This window comes from Chelon labrosus, assembly GCF_963514085.1.
Source record: "Chelon labrosus genome assembly, chromosome: 19".
Classification (NCBI taxonomy): domain Eukaryota; kingdom Metazoa; phylum Chordata; class Actinopteri; order Mugiliformes; family Mugilidae; genus Chelon; species Chelon labrosus.
In genome coordinates, this window is record NC_140352.1 from 22209240 (window position 1) to 22229548 (window position 20309).

At 42.7% G+C, this 20309-nt stretch overlaps 1 protein-coding gene across 1 annotated transcript in view; it reads left to right on the top strand.

Moving 5' to 3' along the window:
* The window catches only part of dnah9 (dynein, axonemal, heavy chain 9), a gene marked incomplete at its 5' end in the record, with an annotated part of 142086 nt that overhangs the window by 54783 nt on the left and 66994 nt on the right, over positions 1–20309 (top strand). The window contains 14 exon segments of the mRNA XM_084568071.1: positions 88–298; positions 401–528; positions 866–974; positions 1953–2100; positions 2653–2827; positions 3665–3838; positions 4873–5080; positions 5702–5867; positions 6577–6679; positions 9333–9572; positions 16770–16931; positions 17737–17933; positions 19455–19617; positions 19909–20032. Coding sequence (XP_084424197.1) covers positions 88–298; positions 401–528; positions 866–974; positions 1953–2100; positions 2653–2827; positions 3665–3838; positions 4873–5080; positions 5702–5867; positions 6577–6679; positions 9333–9572; positions 16770–16931; positions 17737–17933; positions 19455–19617; positions 19909–20032 — 2308 coding nt within the window.

The window sequence follows — 20309 nt, forward strand, 5'->3', positions numbered from 1 at the left end:
GTAAAAGGGTGAAACACCATGGTTTACGCCTTGTCTCTTTGATTCACCGAGCAGAATTGGACTTGTGTCACTCTGTCTGTGTGTTAGGTGGTGCAGCTGGAAGAGCTGCTGGCTGTGCGTCACTCCGTGTTCGTGATAGGGAATGCTGGCACTGGGAAGAGTCAGGTGATGAGATCACTCCAGAGGACCTATCAGAACATGAAGCGCCGGCCCGTGTGGGCAGACCTTAACCCAAAGGCTGTGACCAATGACGAGCTCTTCGGGATCATCAACCCGGCAACCAGAGAGTGGAAAGATGGTGATTACTGAGCCTTTCAGAAACTCTCCTTGATGAATACATAATAAGTGTTTAATGGCCTGTCTCAAATATCCAGAATGTGAACACTGCTTCTTCCTACAGGCCTGTTCTCCAATATAATGCGTGAACTGGCCAACGTCAGCCACAGCGGGCCCAAGTGGATTGTCCTGGATGGAGACATTGACCCGATGTGGATTGAATCACTCAACACAGTCATGGATGACAACAAGGTGTGAGGGAATCGAGAGAGTGTGTGTAAATGTGTTGTCTGAGTCTTTTATTCAGTATCAAAATGACATTTACACCGTCTGTTGTTCACTAAATGAACATGCAGATATGAAAAGGAAACGTGATTGACTCATCACTGATGCCAGAGAGTAGTAAACTATTTGTACTATCTGGATGAGAAAATAAGTGACAGAGTGTGTGTTTGCAATACTAAGAATAGTGAAAAGAGCTGAGGATAGCAGGTGACATAATCCAGGCTTAGACTGTGTAAACGGAACAGAGTCTTTTTCAGAGATATCTACGCATGCTGTGTGTAAATATACCCTCTCCGTTTCGTAGGTGCTGACTCTGGCTAGTAATGAGCGGATCCCTCTGAACCCCACCATGAGGCTGGTTTTTGAGATCAGCCACCTTCGCACTGCTACCCCCGCTACTGTATCCAGAGCAGGTCGCTTTTCATTTCCTATCTTTCCTTTCTTTGTTCCGTTCCTGGGAACATTTCATTATGTTTCTCCAAATATGCTCACAGGCTTTACTGTGTCAGTATGTTGTTCATGATTTCATGTGTTGCAAATGAATTTGTGATACTACGTTCAGTTGCATATGAAACATCCATTGGCTCGATACACCCAGAAAGACAAGCAGTTACATCTGTGTATCTTTGCATACATACCACTAGAAATAATATTAAAATTCAACTTCCACCCACAACATTTTGGCAGTGTTTGGCAGCATGCTAGCAAGATTAATCTTGAAACCTGGGCAGATACTCAGTGTCAATAGAGTTTTCTCTGTGTCCTCAGCGTTGACAGTAAAAGAGACCGTTGTCATAGTGGTGCTTTTTTAGTTCATATATAGTTCATTTTTAGTTCATTTAGTTTTATACTTGAAAATAAATTCTCTGCTGTATGAAACACAACACCAAACCGGAACTCCAAGATCAAAGTTTAAAATTGTTACTCTCTCAGTTGTAAAAAACAACAGCCCACAACTTCATTGTGTGATTTCCACTCGTAAAAAATCAGAAAAAAAAAAAAAAAAACTAACCTGCCGTTCTCTCTAATGCTAGTTACAAAGTGAACCTAGCATTTAGCAGCCATTTTTCTCAATAGTCCGTGGAGAGCAAAGCATTGGATTTATATTTGTCAAGTGGCCCAGAACACATTTCAAAATGTATGTATTTGATATTGATCCATATATGCTGGATGTGTGAACAGACAACTGCAATAGATTCTGTATATTCTGTTGCTTTTGAGGATCACAGGTGGCAGGGTACAGGGTAAACTGCATGGTGGGTGGGAGGTAGCGAGGTCAATGTGGGGTCAAGAATACATTTTTTCCCCCAAAACCTGTAACAGGAACGTGTTTGGAGACTGTACAATCCATAAATGTGACAAAGTCTGATCTGGTTTGCTCCTCTCTCCAGGCATCCTGTACATAAACCCTGCAGACCTTGGTTGGAACCCACCTGTTTCCAGCTGGATCGACAAAAGGGAAGTCCAGTCAGAGAAGGCCAACCTCACCATACTGTTTGACAAATACCTTCCCTCCTGCCTGGACGTCCACAGATCAAGGTAACACGGCTCCCCCGCAGCTCTGTGCCACCGTGACAGGAGGCGCCTGCAGTCATGTTGTTGACGCAGGATGTTGGGGTGTGACATAACACGGGGAGGAACAGTGCTAAGTGGGCGTGTTGGACCGGGGCAAACAGGGACTGACTCAGAAGATCTGGATGCCGTCCTGCATTCTGTACAGGTCTTGTGCTCGCCTCCTCCAACACCTCCACCGCCACTGCTATTGGAGGAGACGACAACAACCGGAAGCAGAGGAGGGAGACAGAGAGGAGGAATGTTTTGGCCGAAAATCCTAAAAATGTACCACTGTTCCACAGCTCATACATTTGTCATCAGGTTCCTTGGAAGCAAACATAGCATGAATTAGCTTAAAGAAGCTGTGTTTGTTCTGCTAAACCTGTGTGACATGAAACTCAGAATTGCAAAAGATGCAAGCATAATTTAACATTTTATTTTCTTCTGCTAGGACAGCAGTTCTTCTTTACCGTGTGAGCAGCCTAAGCTGGCAGTAATACGTGAATCCTCTGATGTAATGTGTCTGTCTTTGCTCAGGTTTAAGAAGATCATCCCTATCCCTGAGCAGAGTCTGGTCCAGATGCTGTGCTACTTATTGGAATGTCTTCTGACTCCAGAAAACACACCGCCAGACTGTGCCAAAGAACTTTATGAGCTCTATTTTGTCTTTGCTGCCGTCTGGGCCTTTGGGGGAGCCATGTTCCAGGACCAGGTACTGCGTGGGCCTCTGGGCATGTGAGATGCTTACTAAGTGGTTGCATAAAGAGGGAAAGAATGGGACATAACTGAAACAGCTGAAAGATTTTTTTCTCTCTCTCTCCTCATAACTCCTTCCAGAAAGACTTTCTTGCACTTGCATTATGTGTATTCCTAGGAATTATTCAAGCCCTGATGGCTCTTATGTAACTCAACTTTGTGTCTCTATTTATGAAAAGTCATTTGAACGTTATTTTCAGTTGAAGAAATGGCAGGTTTTTTTAAAAGGGAGAGATCTCCATCTGAAAATGAAGTGGACTGCTTTCCCGCTCAACAACACACCGGCTGAATTTAAATCAGCCGGAGAGCCGTGGCGAGCAGTTGCTAAGCAATCCAGTTAGTGCCATACAGTAAGCGTGTCCATCTAAGTTATGGGATAAAACTGCTCTCCCCTCGGTACAAATGTACTCCACTTTATTTTCCCATCACAGATGCATTTAAATGCTAAGTGGTTTTATTGACTGGAGAGTTGGTAGAGAATAGAGGAGACAGGTACCAATAGGTGGGGAGGCAGAGAGGAAGGCGAGGAACTGCCAGCCAGCAGGTGATGAGGCTACTTCTCTGTCTGAATCACACAGACGGATAGATGGGCCTGCCATCTCTCATTTTCTACCCTTCAGCTGCTGTAGCTGTATCTTTATATCGTCGCCATTTATTTATCCTCTGTGTAAATCAAACGCACAGATCCATAGTTACTGTATGGAGGAGAAAAAGCAGAGAGGAAGTCATTTTAGAGTATTGACCGCTCCCCCTACAATCCGTGTCTCTGCGTGTGTTCTCTGTGTGAGTGTAGCTGGTCGACTACAGAGTGGAGTTCAGCAAGTGGTGGGTGGCTGAGTTCAAAACCATCAAGTTCCCATCCCACGGCACCGTGTTTGATTATTACATCGACCCCGAGAGCAAGAAGTTTGAACCCTGGTCCAAGATGGTGCCCAAGTTTGAGATGGATGCAGATACACCACTTCAGGTACGACTGATTGTGTTAGATTAATTGTTGTGTTTTTCTGCAGTTATTAAAGGGGACATATTACTTTTCAATATTTTGAACTTAATTAAGTGACCCAGTTAGTCCGAACTAAGAAAAACCACCCCCTTGTTTCTGTTCCTTGTCTAAACGAGCCATCCAGGTCTGCAGCCCCAAACACTGCCCACACCTGGTTCAAACATGTACTTCTGTATTTTTGTTACCAGCCATATTTACATTCCGGACTCATTTTTGCTTAAGTGAGATCCATGGCGCCGACGGGAAAGGCACACCCCTTCCAGAAAGTGGAACAGCAACTCATTTCCATTTGAAGCTAAACTGAATCAGCCTTGTTTGGAACGGGACCAGGAGTATACAGACATATTTAAATGAACACTCCAAGCTGTATTTTGAGCTGGATGTTGAAATACACATTTGCAAGATTTATAATATGGGACCTTTAATAAGTTACATTGGATTAGTCCATTAAACCTGAATTATAAAACCTGTTCGTTCATTGACAGCAGTTAATGAAAATAGTTGATCTTGAACAAATACATTTATGAATACTGATGATTATCATAAAAATAGAAAATATACACAACTCTAAGGTAATTGGTTTACGGATTGAAATGAGTGCGGCGTAAAATCTTTTACAGAGGCAGACTGAACACACACATCAGTTTTTTGGGGGGATTTACCTTATCACAGTGATATTAGGAGAAAAGCTTGAGACATGTTTGAACTTATTCATAAACAGTGTCTCCTCAGTGCTCTCTGCAGTCAAATTCAATTCAATTCAATTCAAAATTAAAATGAAACAAATGTATTCCTCTATAAAAATGTCTACGCATTTATGATGAGCAAACACAACAATCTTTGATCAGTATAGTCATCCATATAGCAGCAAATATTGGTTCAATCTTATCAGATACTTGCAGCCTTACATATTCTCTTATATTCTTCTTCTTAACGTATGATCCTCTTGAATGTTTGATGTGTGTTTCCTCATGTTTCCCTGTGATTCCCACGTGCAGGCATGTCTGGTCCACACTACAGAGACCATTCGAGTTCGCTACTTCATGGACCGCCTCCTGGAGCACCGCAGGCCTGTCATGCTGGTTGGGAATGCTGGCACTGGGAAGTCCGTTCTGGTCGGGGACAAGCTCGGATCACTGGACGCAGAGAAATACATGATCAAAAATGTCCCATTCAACTATTACACCACGTCTGCTATGCTCCAGGGTAGGAAACTTGCATGTCATGACTGTATATCAGGTTTCATGGAACTGTAGTAAAACACTGGATTTTCTGGCTGGGGTCTTTTTAGTTTGTGGATCCAGATTAGGTTGTGTGTCCAGTCTTGGAGCAGCTGACACTTTACAGGTCTACCTCAGAACAAATCAAGGATTGATTTCATCCTTGTTTTTCAGATGGGGAGCTAGCAAGCCATGTAGAAATATGATTTGATATATTCATTCATTCATTTTCTGTAACCACTTGTCCTCTGAAGGTGGGCTGAAGCCTATCCCAGCTGTCATTGGGCGAGAGGCGGCGTACACCCTGGACAGATCGCCAGTCTATTACAGGGCTAACACAGAGAGACAGACAACCATTTAGACTCATAATATTCAGAATACAGAACTATAAGAATAATACAAAAACACAACGAAATATGAGAAATAAGTAGCAGAATTGTTTTCCTTACATGGTAACATCCCTAGCCTATGCATTCTTCTACTTAAATCATATATCCTCACATTACCCCCTGACTCCCTAACTACTCCACTCCTTAAACACTGCTTTTCAGTCACTGATTCTTTCCCACATTCATGCTTTCTGCTCCGTCTTTGGTCTCCTACACAGCTGTGTTGGAAAAGCCCCTTGAGAAGAAAGCTGGGCGCAACTACGGACCTCCAGGCAGCAGAAGACTGATCTACTTCATAGACGACATGAATATGCCTGAGGTGGATGCATATGGCACGGTCCAGCCGCACACACTCATACGCCAACACATGGACTACAACCACTGGTAAGGCTCTGTCACTGAGCTATAGCTATGCTGTACATATGTATGAGCGAGCATAAGTGCATGCTGAAAGAGGAACATTATGCATACATTGTGGCTTTCTAGGTGATTTTCAGGAAAAATGGCATAAGCGTGGGAACGTTGTTCACATTAATTGCTCAGTAGATGGACTTTTTCAGATGATTTCTCCATGTATTAACATAGAAAAGGATCATTCAGATAATGGAGTGCCAGCAGCTGATACATCTAATACCCTAATAAATCAGAAGAACTGTCTTTCTACTGAAAGCGTTTTTCTTTCAGTATTCAGAGGGATGCCCGCCTCAGTATCAATATGCGAAACTTTTATGAGTGTCAAAAGTCAAATGTGGGAGCAGGGTGGTGTGATTCCTTGTAAAAAGGATTTTGTTGCTCATCTCTCTGACACAGTGAGGCCATTCTGAACATGGTTCCACTGCACCAGACATAGGCTGACTGGCTTAGACACGGTCAGCCCATTAGAGATATGCTAGGAGGATTTCAGGTATGAAATTGAGAGGAAGGAGGCTGCTACTGAGCCACGCCAGCTTAAGTGGGAGCCCAAGCGTCTATATCGGCAAAAGAGAAGGGAAGGTGTGGGTTTGCGAGCCAGGGAAAGTGTGGGTGATTGTGTGCATGCACGGCTGTTAAATAATGATTTTTTTTCTGCTTGTTTATGTGTGTGTACTCCCAGGTATGACCGCAATAAGCTGCTTTTGAAGGAAATACACAACGTTCAATACGTGTCCTGCATGAACCCCACAGCCGGCAGCTTCACCATTAATCCACGGCTGCAGGTATACTCACAAACACACACACACACACGTAGCATATCATCTCAGCACATTGTGTTCCACTGGTTATGCAACTCGCTGCCGAGGTTACATGTGCACTATTTTATTTTGCACATGTTACCATCAGACATTCGCATTTCTATATTTGCCTCCCAGGTGGCTGTATGTGCTGCTCTAAATCCACTTATTTATTCATTTGTTTGTATAGCCTGACACATTTTTTTTGTCTGCATTTGTTAATCTGTCCATTCATCCGTAGATTTTGACAAAACTTTAAAGAAACAACATTATTATTCAACATTTAGTCAGTTACGCTGGTTTGCCCGACGATAATGGCATTTCTTCTTCATTTGTTTAGTAGTACAGTATCGCAGTCAGAAGTGATCTAATGTATAAAACGAAAATAAAATAAAATGCCACAATAATTGCTCATGTGGCTTTCTGTCTTCAGAAGTAGTAAGGGTATAAGTATATGATATAGGAAGCTCAGCAGGTGGCCTAGCAGTATGTGCAGTTCACTCAGCAGTCACAGCAGAAAATATGATTTTTAGATCATCCACCACTACTGTTTTCTGTGGAAGTCAAGACTTATTTATATTGTAGAGATCACCAGTGTATTACTTTTCTCAAAATGTATCAAACTATTGATTTGGCAACTCCTTTCTGCTATGTCTCTGATGGGTTTGATTCATTCTTGCAGCCTATGGATAGCCAGTTTCACTTTCCTTCACATCTCCTTTCAACACATGTTGTGGGTTCACAGCCACATTTTCCAAAAGCAAATCCCACACTTGGAAACAACTCCAGAAATTTTACCTGCTTAATTGATAAAGAAATAATGAAGGAAAATCCCATGCTGGTGCATGAAACAGCTTTTGACTCAATTGTCCTAATTACCTTTGAGCCTCTGAATATAGGGGACTGTGTATAAAAATGTAATTCCAACACCTTTCCTCCAATTTGCATGTGAATGTGCTCAAATTAAAGCTGAGAGTTCGCACTTTAAGCCTATATTTATCATATTCATTATATTATATGTTCTATATAACTGAATTTGAGGAATTAACTGACCGTGTCCAGGTCTGTGCTTGTTCACACTTCAGTTTGATGAAAATACTGGTGATACGGATAAAAGACTGAATATTTTCATTCATTTGCAGGCTATTATTTTTACAAGTGGAATTATCAACTACTATTTCAAATCATTTCTAAACCAATTCCTCGAGTGTTGTTTATAGATTGCTTAAAATTCATTTTTGTTTGATTGTATTTCCAAAACAATGTATAAGACCATATAATGTGGAGGTTGAGAAATAAGTTGACATGAAGTGAAATAAGGTGACCTAATGTAAGGTCATCAAAACTGTAAACTTGTGTGTGTTAGTGGATCTAAAACACTACCCTGTGGAACTCCGAATTCTTTTTCTTTTGCAGTGGCATTCCACACACAGAACTAAACTAGGAACTAGTAAATTACACAGATTTTTATCATTTTTTTGTAGCAGCAGACTTCCCTTCCCTTCATATTATTTATATTGTATATGTGTTCATTCTGCAATACAGTAGGTGGAAGATACAGTACGTGTGTACTCAATTTTAATGGGCCAAAGAGAAGACAAGTAGGCAGTTGTATGGAGGAGTTATGCAAGGTGGCAAGGTAAGGTTTGGAAGGATGCTTCGTCCATCCTGAGCGGAACAGCTGTTCTTATGTCCTGAGAGTGCAGCTATCAGAAGAGTAGAACTCTTCTCCTGACTGTGAGAACATGAGAAAGACACCTTATTTTTATTTTACTTCATTAGAATAAGACTGCGGCATACACAAAACTAGATATTTTTCTTTTCTGAGTTCTCTCATGTCCTTCGTGGCTCCTAATGGATCCAGTGCTTTTCTTTGGCCAGTGGCATCTTCTCCTCTCCCTTTTATTCGCTCCAGCTCCTGGGCTCTTTTGGAGAACTCCTCTCTGGCCTTTTGTAGTTTATCAGAGAGCCAGAGGCAGCTCACCTTTTAAAGCTCCTTCTGGTAGCTCTCCTCTTTGTCAGCCATTTTTGCCTCCAGAGCTTCTCATCTCAGTTTGTTCCGTTTTAGAGCTGACTCTGCCTTGTACAGCTGGACCAAGGCGTCCACATGAGTGTTTGGACAAGCTCATCTTTTCTCATTGACCCTGCTAAGCTAAGGCTCGACTCGCCTTATCTGCTGAGGGCCTCTTTAAGCTGACGGCCACCTCTCTTCCACACTCTTCAGCCTGTTGACTCTTGATTCAGCAGTAGTGACTGCTATCACCCTCCCAGAGTCCTTTTTCTGAGTGTGGTGGTGCTGTTGAAGAAAGCTGATCTGACATCTAACACTGATCCCACTCCCCTGTAAGACTTTTTTGGAAGGTCATTATTTGCATGTAAAAGTGATTATTCATTTCAGTAACAAGATAAGAAATATAATAAATATAAATGCATTTACTGGTCATAGAATTTGAGGTCAACCTTTAAAACTCCTATTTGAATTTAAAAGTTGCTCTTGCCTAAGTAACAGTTTCTCTTCACTTACTGCTGCAAACACCCACAAGGTGACCCGTTCCTTTTAGTCTCGAAGGCAACCACATCATTAATGACAACAACATGTTTACTGTTTCCTTGTCTTATGCTCTGTCGTCCTCCATAGCGACACTTCTCAGTCTTTGCCCTGTCGTTTCCTGGAGCCGAGGCCCTGAGCACCATCTACACCTCCATCCTATCTCAGCATCTGAGAGGAGAGAGCTTCACTGGCGCCCTGCAGAAGAGCTGCCCCAACCTGGTCCAATTGGCCCTGGCCCTGCACCAGCGCATCTCCTCCACCTTCCTTCCCACTGCAGTCAAGTTCCACTACATCTTCAACCTGCGGGACCTCTCCAACATATTCCAGGTGACACATAGAAAGCTCATATTTGACAGATTTATTCACGTAGAAGTGCTTTTGGAAAATGACCTCATGCTAATTATTTCACAATGAAAGCCAGAAGTTAACTCAAAAAAGTTGTGTGCTTTTTTTTCCCCAAATCATCCTGTTTTCCATTTCAGATTTTACTTTAATTCTCTGTTTCTACGCCTCTGCTTCCCACGTGGGAAGAGCCAGGCTTCTATTACTAATTCCTCATCTAAATGATTATTGATTTAAGAGCTAGGTCTGAAAAGTAGAAATAAGTCTGAAATAAGTGTAACAGAAAATAGAATGGATTTGCACTTCCACGGGTGTTAGTGATGATTTAATGTATTTAAATGAATATAATATCAGAGCGAGAAGGCTGTCAAGGGAGAAGCTTTTGGGGCAATATTTCTGTCAGAATCCTCCACGGTTTCATGGAGGGCAGGCTCTCTCATTTAACACTCTCCATTGTATAATTAATGCTTTAAGCCACTCAGTTACATGAACTTCATTTTTCATAATTCCACCTAGGAGTTTACAAAGGCAGGTCGGCACAGTGCAGTGGTGGTTAGCACTGATGCCTCACAGCAAGAAGGTTCCGGGTTTGAATCCAGGCCGACTGGGCCTTTCTGTGTGGAGTTTGCATGTTCTCCCCGTGTTTGCGTGGGTTCTCTCTGGGTTCTCCTGCTTCCTCCCACCATCCAAAGACATGCTCATCAGGTTCATTGGTGATTCTAAATTGGCCGTAGGTGTGAATGGTTGTCTGTCTCTCTGTGTTAGCGATTGACTGGAGACCTGTCCAGGGTGTACCCCGCCTCTTGCCCCGTGACCCTTCACAGGACAAGCGGTTACAGAAAAAGGAGATGAGTTTACAAAAGCAGCCCTGAGCTTCTACTATGCTGTACTATATAGAGAATACACAGGTGCAAAACTATACTAAATATAAATATATCGCCTCTCTAAAGCTGCACAAATCAATAGTTTTGATATAGACCAAGGATCAAATGACTTTGTGTAATGTTAAAGGTTTCACTCCCAAACAAGGCAGGTCAGATAAAAGCAAAAAGTGCCGTGCCAAACTAAATGTGAGGAGGTGCAGCTCACGCTCTTGTTATTCTAATTGCGTATGCAGTGCACCTCTGCATTAAAGCCTGTTCTGACTTCTTATCGCAAAGGTAGAGGAATTACTGCGGCTTTAGTCGGCAGGACCTCGCAAAAATCAGATGGAACACCTTTCATTTATGTTTTCCCCATTCCGGTTTTTCAGCGCTCTACACATATTTTCCATCTACTGCAAATGGATATATGCGTTGACATACCTTTTTAAAATGACTGAGTGATGGCTACATTAATAATGCATTCTCATCTAAATTGTGCTGAGCTGCACTGGTTTGGACTGAAGCCTGTAGTCTCAAAACTGCTAAAATATGCTGAGGTTCTTTAAATGCATAGTATAGTCTTGTGAGGCTGTACTTCAGCTGTTGTTGGTGCCTTCAGCTAAATGCTAACACTCACAGGTTGAATGGTCTCTGGCTGCATCTGTATTTCAATGCTAATATGCTAATAAGCATGCTAAAACAGTGTGTGTGAGATATTTTAGTATGTCCTTTGTATGAAAGCGGTAATACATTAAATGAGTATTGCTTCCATAAGCATCCCAGAATGCAATGCTGTGGAGCAGGCATAGAATGGCATGCTTACATTCAGGTCTTGTTACTGAACATAAATTAACTCAACTGTAAATCTTAGACATAGCCCACACACGGTTGGCAACCACAACACTACACAGCGCCATCTTGTGGTCATGATAAAGTGCAAAGATTCATTCATTCATTTTCTGTAACCGCTTGTCTTCTGGAGGGGGGCTGGAGCCTATCCCAACTGTCACTGGGCGAGAATTGGGGTACACCATGGACAGGTCGTCAGTCTATTACAAGGCTAATACAGAGAGACAGATGCAAACTCCACATAGAGACTGTGCTAACCACCACACCACCAAAAAGAGTCAAGATAAGAAAAAAAATATGTCTACAACTTCTTCACAACTGTGTATCTGCTGCTCTGCCGCATAAACTACAGCTCCATCATTAACTATAGCTTAGGCTGGAGGGTGTCATTAGTTTTCAGAGTATTTGGTCCTAATCCAAAGGATTGGGCAAATTAAAAGTTTGATGATGATGGTGCTAGAGGAAAGGTTAAGGGAGCAAAGTAATTACAATTCATCTTGTAGCAGACCAAAATGGCTGTGCCAGATTTCATGGCAGCACATCCAACAGCTGTTTTGACTGTTCACATAAAACACAGGTTTTCACTTACCCAGTGAATTATGACTTGGCAGACTGTTCTCGTAGCACCACCAAGACATTGACATTTGGGCTTTTGAAGGGTTTCATTGTGTTCCACTCAGTAAAAGGTGGTAGATCTCCAGTAGTTGAGTAAAAAATTGATGAAAGCTGTTTAAAACCTTCCACCACATCTGGAAAATCACTGCATAATGTGAATGTGATTTCAGTTCAGTTTTCAGCCATCAGAAAAAGGATTTCAGACACTGTTAAATCCAAAGAGCACTTCATTCGAAGCAAACTGAGATGTTTGTAGCAGGTGTGAGCATTCTGCACTTTAAGATTAAAGCCCACTTACCCTCTCAAAGCACAAGCCTTGATCATCTCAAGACTCACCTTCCAGGCTCTTGATCACACACATCACTGCACTGCATCAAACAGTATGGAATTTAGCCACACCATAACACTTTGAAGCCAGCGTTTGTAGAGGCCATTCTGCCTGATTGTCAGAGTCTTTGTGGTTTTGTTTTAATTACTCTGCACGGTGAGATGGGGCAGGAAATAACCACAAAGGGGAAACAATGTCAAGGCTTTCTCGCTGCTCCGCTCTGAAGCTGTAGAGGTATGTAAAGAAGGCCAGAAAAGGGACTTCCGGAGCTTGTTTCAAGTTTCTCTTCCTAACTTATTCAGTTCCTGGTTCTAACACCTCAGGACAGGTGGGAAGAAGTGAGCAGCCCCTCAGCTCACACCTCTGCCTCAGCTCTAATTTCCCATTTTACCTCTGTGCTTTTGCACCTTCAGAAGTGGAAAAGCATTTGGTGTGACAGTACAAACGCTTCCTCCAATAGGCATAGGCCTAAACGGTTGTCAGTCAGTGTTTTCTGCCTTGACATTTCAGATGTTTGCTTTGGCTGAAATAATTGGGGGACTTTTTGTGATTCACTGTTTTGTTTTGTTTTAAATTGTAGATGTAGCCAAAGGAAACCATCTCATTATGATCAACTCTAATGAGCCAGAAAGCTGAGCTCGGAGGCTCTGTGTGAGCTTGCAATAGTCCTTATAAAGGTGTTATTAAATGTGATAAAAGAAGCAGGTCCAGAAAACAGTCAAGACTGTCTCTTTTGGATATTGTTTTTATTTGCTTACAAATTTCTCATCTTAGTTTGTTCAGTAATAGATAGAAACTAACACCAACATTGTTTCTCCAACACTTTCTTGTCTTTGTCCCTCACCACTTTTTTTATTTGTACACTGCTCAATCTCTCTCCTCATTCTCTCTCTCTCTCTCTACTTCCTCTGAGCATTCCAGTTGATCATTAAGCCCCGTGGATGTTAAATTAGACTTGCTATATGTGAAGTACAATAGCCAAATTCCACTAATAGGGCAAGACAAACGGCTTGGCATCCAACTGGGAGCGTTGTCAAAGAGCTCTGTTTGCCAACGTTCATTCTCTGCCATGACCAGCGGGCATGTCCGCGGGCCTGTCTTCAGCGTCAGCGTAAATGAGCTCCTTGAAGCTCAAGAGGCGAAGGAGGAGACGGGGGAAAAAGATGGACAGAGCGAAAGAGGAGGACAGAGACTCGGGAGGGAAAGAAGGAGAGAACACGAGACTCGGGGTGCAGAGAGACTGAAGCCAAACTTTACTGACTGCACAATATGTCTGCATGATGTTCAGCGGATAGTCAGCTGGGTGTGTTTGTTAGCAGGGGGAGCACTGTTTGGGGCTCAGGGCAGCTGTCAGGCTACGAGGAAAGCATGCCTACTGCAGACAGACGGACAGATACACGCCGACACCCAGAACTCTCTAATCCCTCTCCTCTGAGTTGAACAAAGCAATGAAAGATCAGTGACAGAGGATGAGATAGTCCGCCAAAGTCAGCTGGATAGAAGGAAAACAAAGTTCTGTCTCCTCTCAGTTTGTTAGCGCTCCGCTGTTTGCTCGATTGGTACAGCGAACAGCTAAGCCTGCAAGTATTGTTATATAGAGTTTAAGTGCCATATGGTGTTTTGTTTTGCTCAGGCACACTTGTACACAATAAATGCGGGGTGTCATGATTGACACCATTAAGCAATGAAATGAAGTAGAAAGACAGATCTATTAAAAGTCAAAGGATTAGCTCATTCACACACTCTCGTGGAAAACATCTTAACTTCTGTAGAGCTACAGTGGTGGCTGTAATTCTGACTCAGTTTAAATCTTCAGCACACACATCCACGCAAATATCCACACAAACACAGCACACCTCCCATCTGCACCATTACACAGTGGATTTGGCAGCCAATTGTCACATTCGCTGGGCTCAGATATGAAGGCAGATCAGATTCAGCTGGCTTTACCCCTGGAGATGATTCTGTTGATTAAAATAAGTTCTGGGGCTGGAAACACACAACATCTGCTTGCCTCTGTCTCTGCCTCGCGGGTGACAGTGCGCAGAGGGGAACAAATAGCGCCTGGGCACCCCTCCGTCCTCGTCCTCATCCTATACGGCACCTGTTATGCGATGCGCCAAGGCTGTGGTGAGTTACGCCTGGCTGCGTCATGAATGTCCCTATGGGAAAGCCGTCACGTCACGCAGGCCTCCCTTGAGACGCATTAATCATCAATCATCTACTAAACACTCATCCACTCTTTGTTGTGATTGTTTAATTTAGAGGAGGATGACATGGAAACTGAAAGACACATCTACTTTCATCCGTGCTAGCTGAGCTGCTCTGTCTACTAAAAAATCTATCTAAAAAAAAATGTTGGATGGATCGCCATGAAGATGAATCCTGATAATACAAAGAGTCATATTGACTAGGACCATAAAAGGATTAACGTGTTTTGTTGTCAATTTAAGTATAATTTTCCTAAAGTGTAATTCATGGACACTCAGGGTGCCCAGAGGACAAATGTCAAGGAAATTCTTCACCCACTCCAATAACTTAACATCTGCATGAGGAATTGGCACAGTTTTTTGTACCAGCAATCATTCCTCCCAGAATATGAATGGTTTAAATAGGAACAACTGTGGGTGTTACCAAGCAGAGACTTGTATGGATAGTGTAAATGTAATTGGAGAGGACTGCTAGATCCTGCTTTCGTTCTCCAATGAATGGGTCTCTAACAACCTAATTAATCAGCCAAAGACTCCAGTCTCAAGGTGTGAACAGGGGTGAAACTTCTTGAGCCCTATTTGCACGGGACTGGTTCTACCTGGGACCTCCTGTAATTTGTAATAATAGCGGAGGTCGTAAACTAAAGCTGTCAAAAAGTGTAAAATGTCCTCTGACATGCAGTGGACAGTGCAGATAAAACTAGGGCTTTGGAGACAGATATTTAGACTTAAGCCCTATTCGCACAGGACCAGTTTTACATGGGGACGTCATGTGATTCAGAAACGACCCCCCTATGTCTGTGTTTCATGTGACGTATTCGCAAAGGATAAGAAAACTCTGTCAAAAAGTGTAAAATGTCCTCTGACATGCTGTGGAATGAAGCAGAAAGTAGTAGAGATATAAATATGCATAGTAAATTAGAGTAAAACACAGCTTTAGTTACTTTGACATTTCTAACAGATAATAAAAAATTTATTTTTTGAAAATAAAACATGATGAGACTATTGATCCTGGGGAAGAAATTACGAATGACCAGGCAGTATTTAAATCAGCCCCAGTATTTAAATCAGACTGATTTAATGATTTCATCCATCTAAATGGGTGAAGGGGTCAGTGACATCTCAACGTTGCACCCTATCATCAGTCCAAACTTTGATTTATACCACATCCTTCATAATTCTTAAGTGACGAGGCAGAAAAATTAAATAAAAGTCTTGAAAAAGTAAAAATGCAATGCCGATTCCCACTGGATTAGTATTATCACAGGACTTCTGTGTTACGAGAAATAGGGTAGGTAATTTGTGGTGCAATTTTTACTTTACAAATTATGGACATGGCTGATTTGCACAGGATTAAGATCACAGATGACCTCCGCTATTATTACAAATTAACGGATGTCCCCAGGTAAAACTAGTCCTGTGCGAATAGGGCTTATTATCTCAGTCCACCTCCCCTGTTCACATAAGGATTATCCATAATTTTCTTCCTTTTCTCCTCTTTGGAACGTTTTCCTATGTTTTCATAGAACATTCATAGAACCATAGTTACATTAGTAACTCTTACTTTTTGCCAAATGCTCGGACACCAGAAAACATTTGCGTTTTCTCCATTTTAGCTTTAATGCAGTCAAACTCACAACAGGTGATTGTTCTCATGTCTGCAGGCCCCCTTTTCATTGTCAGATCTTGGGATCAGTGTGGGAATTTTGATCACAGCTCATCACTGCTACTTTAACCTACAGTCATGACCAAGCTCTAGCCTAGAGACAGACTGGATTATCTTAGGATAATGACAGCAGCAATACAATGTTAGAGAAAATTGGATATGATGATTACAGGTGATTGTCCAACCCAAGTGATCTTAGCAGACACTAGTGTACATGCCGTGGAGACAACAATTTTCCAAACAATCTTTTAAGCTGTGAACACTCAAATTACCTGGTGGACAGTTAACATCCTTTACGAGGAGGGATTTGAGACATCCTCTGAGATTTAGTCTTGTTTGAAAATAAACAATGTTTGGAGGTATTGCAGTCACACGCAGACTGTTAACCAGATTGTTCATGAATCTTGCACTCAACACCGGCTCACAGAACTTCTCCACATGCAGCAGTACTTCTGAGATAGTGAGATGAAAGAAAAGCGCTGCCATTATTTTCTCTGAGTTTCTCTGACATACCTTCTAACAGCTTGCCCACTCAATATCCATTGATTTAGCAGTGACTGCGCTGTATTTCCCTCCTTGTTGTCGAGTAAATGGGCCAAATCAGCCTCTGGAATGAGACTCTTAGCCTTCCTCTCTCCCTTCTTTACTCAGGGCATTCTCTTCTGCACTGCTGAGTGTCTGAAAGCCCCTACGGACCTGCTGAAAATCTACCTGCACGAGTCCAACCGGGTCTACCGAGACAAGCTGGTGGAGGAGCAGGACTTCCAGGCCTTTGATAAGCTGCAAGTGGACACGGTGAAAAAGTTCTACGAGGTGAGAGTTTTACAAAGTTCAGCAGAGGAAGACAAGAGTGGGAGGCTGGAGGATGTGGGGGAGGGAGGGGAGGATTGGGGGAAAACCATTAGGTTGCCTGCTCTGTGTCTGGACCTGGACATCAGTGGCCAACACAGCGAGGAGAAAGAAGAGAAAAAGGAATGTTTGGGGGGAGAGGAGAGGGCAGAGGGCTAGGAGAGGAGAGAATATTAATCAGTGTGGTATGGGGGCCTGGCTGTCAGAGTCTGCGCTGTCAGCCCGGCAAATTGGAAAACATTTTAATGGTTTTCTGCCCACTGCTCCCTCACTACCCTCTCTGGCTCTATCACATGCACACTAGTTATGCCACAATGAAGAACCTGACAAGTATATGTCTACACACTCCCACAGAAAGAAAAGGAGAAGACACAGAATAATCATACCCACTGTACAATATATTATTCACATGACGTGTAAGACAGTGCTGTGCCACAGAGCAATGTGCAGCAGGTTTTCTTGCTATCAAAGGCAAACAAGGAAGTCTTGATTCGCTTGATACTATATACGATACGATGCTTGATACCATATTTATCACACCTACTGTAGCTTTTTGTTTTCAGAGGAAATCCCTAAGAGATGCTCAGTTTTTCCACTGAAATACTCAGGGCCCAAAGTTGCCAGGGTGAAAATGAACTAGGTCACCCTCTGCGCCGCTGCAGTATTCAGCTGTGTCCCTGTCCAGACTGTTTAAGCCTAACACTAATGTTATGCTGACAGGGGTGGCGTGTATGTTTACCACTGCTGTGTGTGTGTGTGTCTCCCTGAGGACATGGATGAGACACTGGAGCAGACCAGGGAGATGAACCTGTACTGCCACTTCGCCCATGGGCTGGGGGAGGCCAGGTACATGGCAGCAGAGTCCTGGAGCAGCCTCAATAAAACCCTGCTGGAGGTGCTGGACAGCTACAATGAGGTCAACGCCACCCTAAACCTGGTGCTGTTTGAGGACGCCATGGCTCACATGTGAGTGGACGTTTGAAACCGTAAAGAAAAAGTGTTTTGGTCAGTTACTATGTTGTCTGTCAAGGTAATCAGCAGGCTTCCAGGGTGTTTTAGGACTAACAGTTCTATTTTAGAGAACGTCAGAAGCAGAGACAGCCAAATCTGTTAAAAAAAAAAAAACCTCATGCAGCATACATCATGACAAGCTGACAAAAGTGCAGAGCAGTGTTGCAAATGTGTTTGGGTCGGAATATTCAGACCAAGTGAGTCTTAGTATTGCTACGAATCTAATCCTGATACACTGTATGTACCTTAGTCTGTCGCAGAGCGCTCTAATCTAAAAAACTGAATTACTGTTTCTTTTTCTTGGACTAAATCTACAGTAATCAGCTGTAGGGGATTCCTGAAAGTGTATATTTGTCTTCAGTGGGAACCAGTGGGCTAAGAGTTGGGGGATGTAGTATGCTGAATGCTGAAGTACTAGCATTGTAGGTTGACTTGTAGGTTTGAAAGCAGTTGAAGTGCAAGAGAAAACACTAGGAATGACAACTGAAGTGTATAGGTTTGACTTAAAATCTCAGTTAAATTTGCAAGATTAAGAGCTGAAAGCACCAGTGAAATGAAGCGTAGTAGATGAAAGCAGCTAAAGAGGATGGGCAGTATACAATGACAATTTAATTTTCAAGTTCAAACACTCAAGGTTTGTGCTGTACCTCAAAAGACTGAAAGTGGTAAAATTGGCACGTGAAGATAAGAGTTAAAAGCATTTGAACTGTGCCAATGTAAGTTAGAAACGCAACCGAAATGCAAAGTGAAAGAAATGAAAGCTGTTGGAACGTCTTTTGAAGAGTAACAGATTTGCGTTCAAATGTCAGACGTGTGTCAGATTTACAATTGAAGACTTTGAGCTGAAAGCACCTGTCAACACAAAGTGTAGCACATGAAAGCAGCTGAAGTGCTAGTCGATACGCGAGCTGTCTAAATGTCAGCTAATGTGTAAGGACAGGAAGTCGTAGAATGATCAGCGGAATTGTAAGAAATGAAAGCAGCTGAACTGTCATTTCAAGAGGAAGTGATTCAATTTGAAATGTCAGTTGAACTGTCAGCGACAAAACCTCCTGAACTGTGTCACTTGGTTTGTGAAAACTGACAGCGGTTAAATTGTAACAGGTGTGTTGGTGTATTCCTTTTGGCAACATTAATAGAGCAAAAAATGATAATGAAATCAGTTCATCCATTTAAAATGAAGAGACCAGAGGAACACTCATCTTGTTTTATTGAAGGCATAAAGATTCTCTGGAGCACGGTACAATTTAGCCTAATGTTTAATACATTTCATTCTGGTACATCTCAACTGTGTGATGTGGATGACGGTGACGAGCAATATTACAGCGGAAGTGCCACAAAGTACCTGTGTTTGTTTGTCTTCTGCTGTTAGTCGCATGAGTCAGAGATTGTCTTTATGCGGCGTTTCCCTCCCCTACCTTTTACCTCACACCTCTTGTTCTTCCCTCCCCCGGCTGTCTGCTCCTCCACATGTAGCTGCCGTATAAACCGAATCCTGGAGTCTCCGCGGGGTAATGCGCTGCTGGTCGGAGTGGGCGGCAGCGGCAAGCAGAGCCTGACCCGCCTGGCTGCCTTCATCTCCAATCTGGAGGTTTTCCAGATCACCTTGAGAAAAGGCTACGGTATCGCTGACCTAAAGGTTTGAAGAAGATTACTCTCCAAACATACCAGGCTGTGAAAACATCCATCTGAAGAAGACAATTAGTCTCACATTAAGCTTTAAAAAGCTTAGAGGATGCATATATTTCTGTAGGGTTTAAATGGGAGGTTTGAATTTAAACATGGAGGAGTATTTTAAGGAAGCTATAGACACAGCAGTATTGGTAATCCACACAGGTCACCAGCATGTCTCAGTGCGACCTAATCTCTGGCCCTCTCATTATGTGTGTCACTCTCCCACTCTAACTCTTTCTCTCTCTCTGTCACCCAGAGTGACCTGGCGTCCCTCTACATCAAAGCTGGCGTGAAGAATATTGGCACCGTGTTCCTAATGACTGACGCCCAAGTGGCAGACGAGAAGTTCCTCGTTCTGGTCAACGATCTGTTGGCATCGGGTAACAGCAGGCTTCGCTAATTACTGCGTGTCATGTTTTGCAGGAGAGGAATGCTTTTGCTTCGCAACAGCGACAAATCACTGTGGTGCCATTTCTGCACCATTACTCATCAGCTACAACACATCATTGTGAAGAATTGCGAGCAAGGCTGAGGCTCACATCTAGATTTATACGTGACATTTTAAGGGTGCAACACATAATATAATGAATGCAAATGATTTCCTGTGAATGCAGAATTACTGCACAGACGTCCACGTTCGCTGGCGTTGCCTGCGGT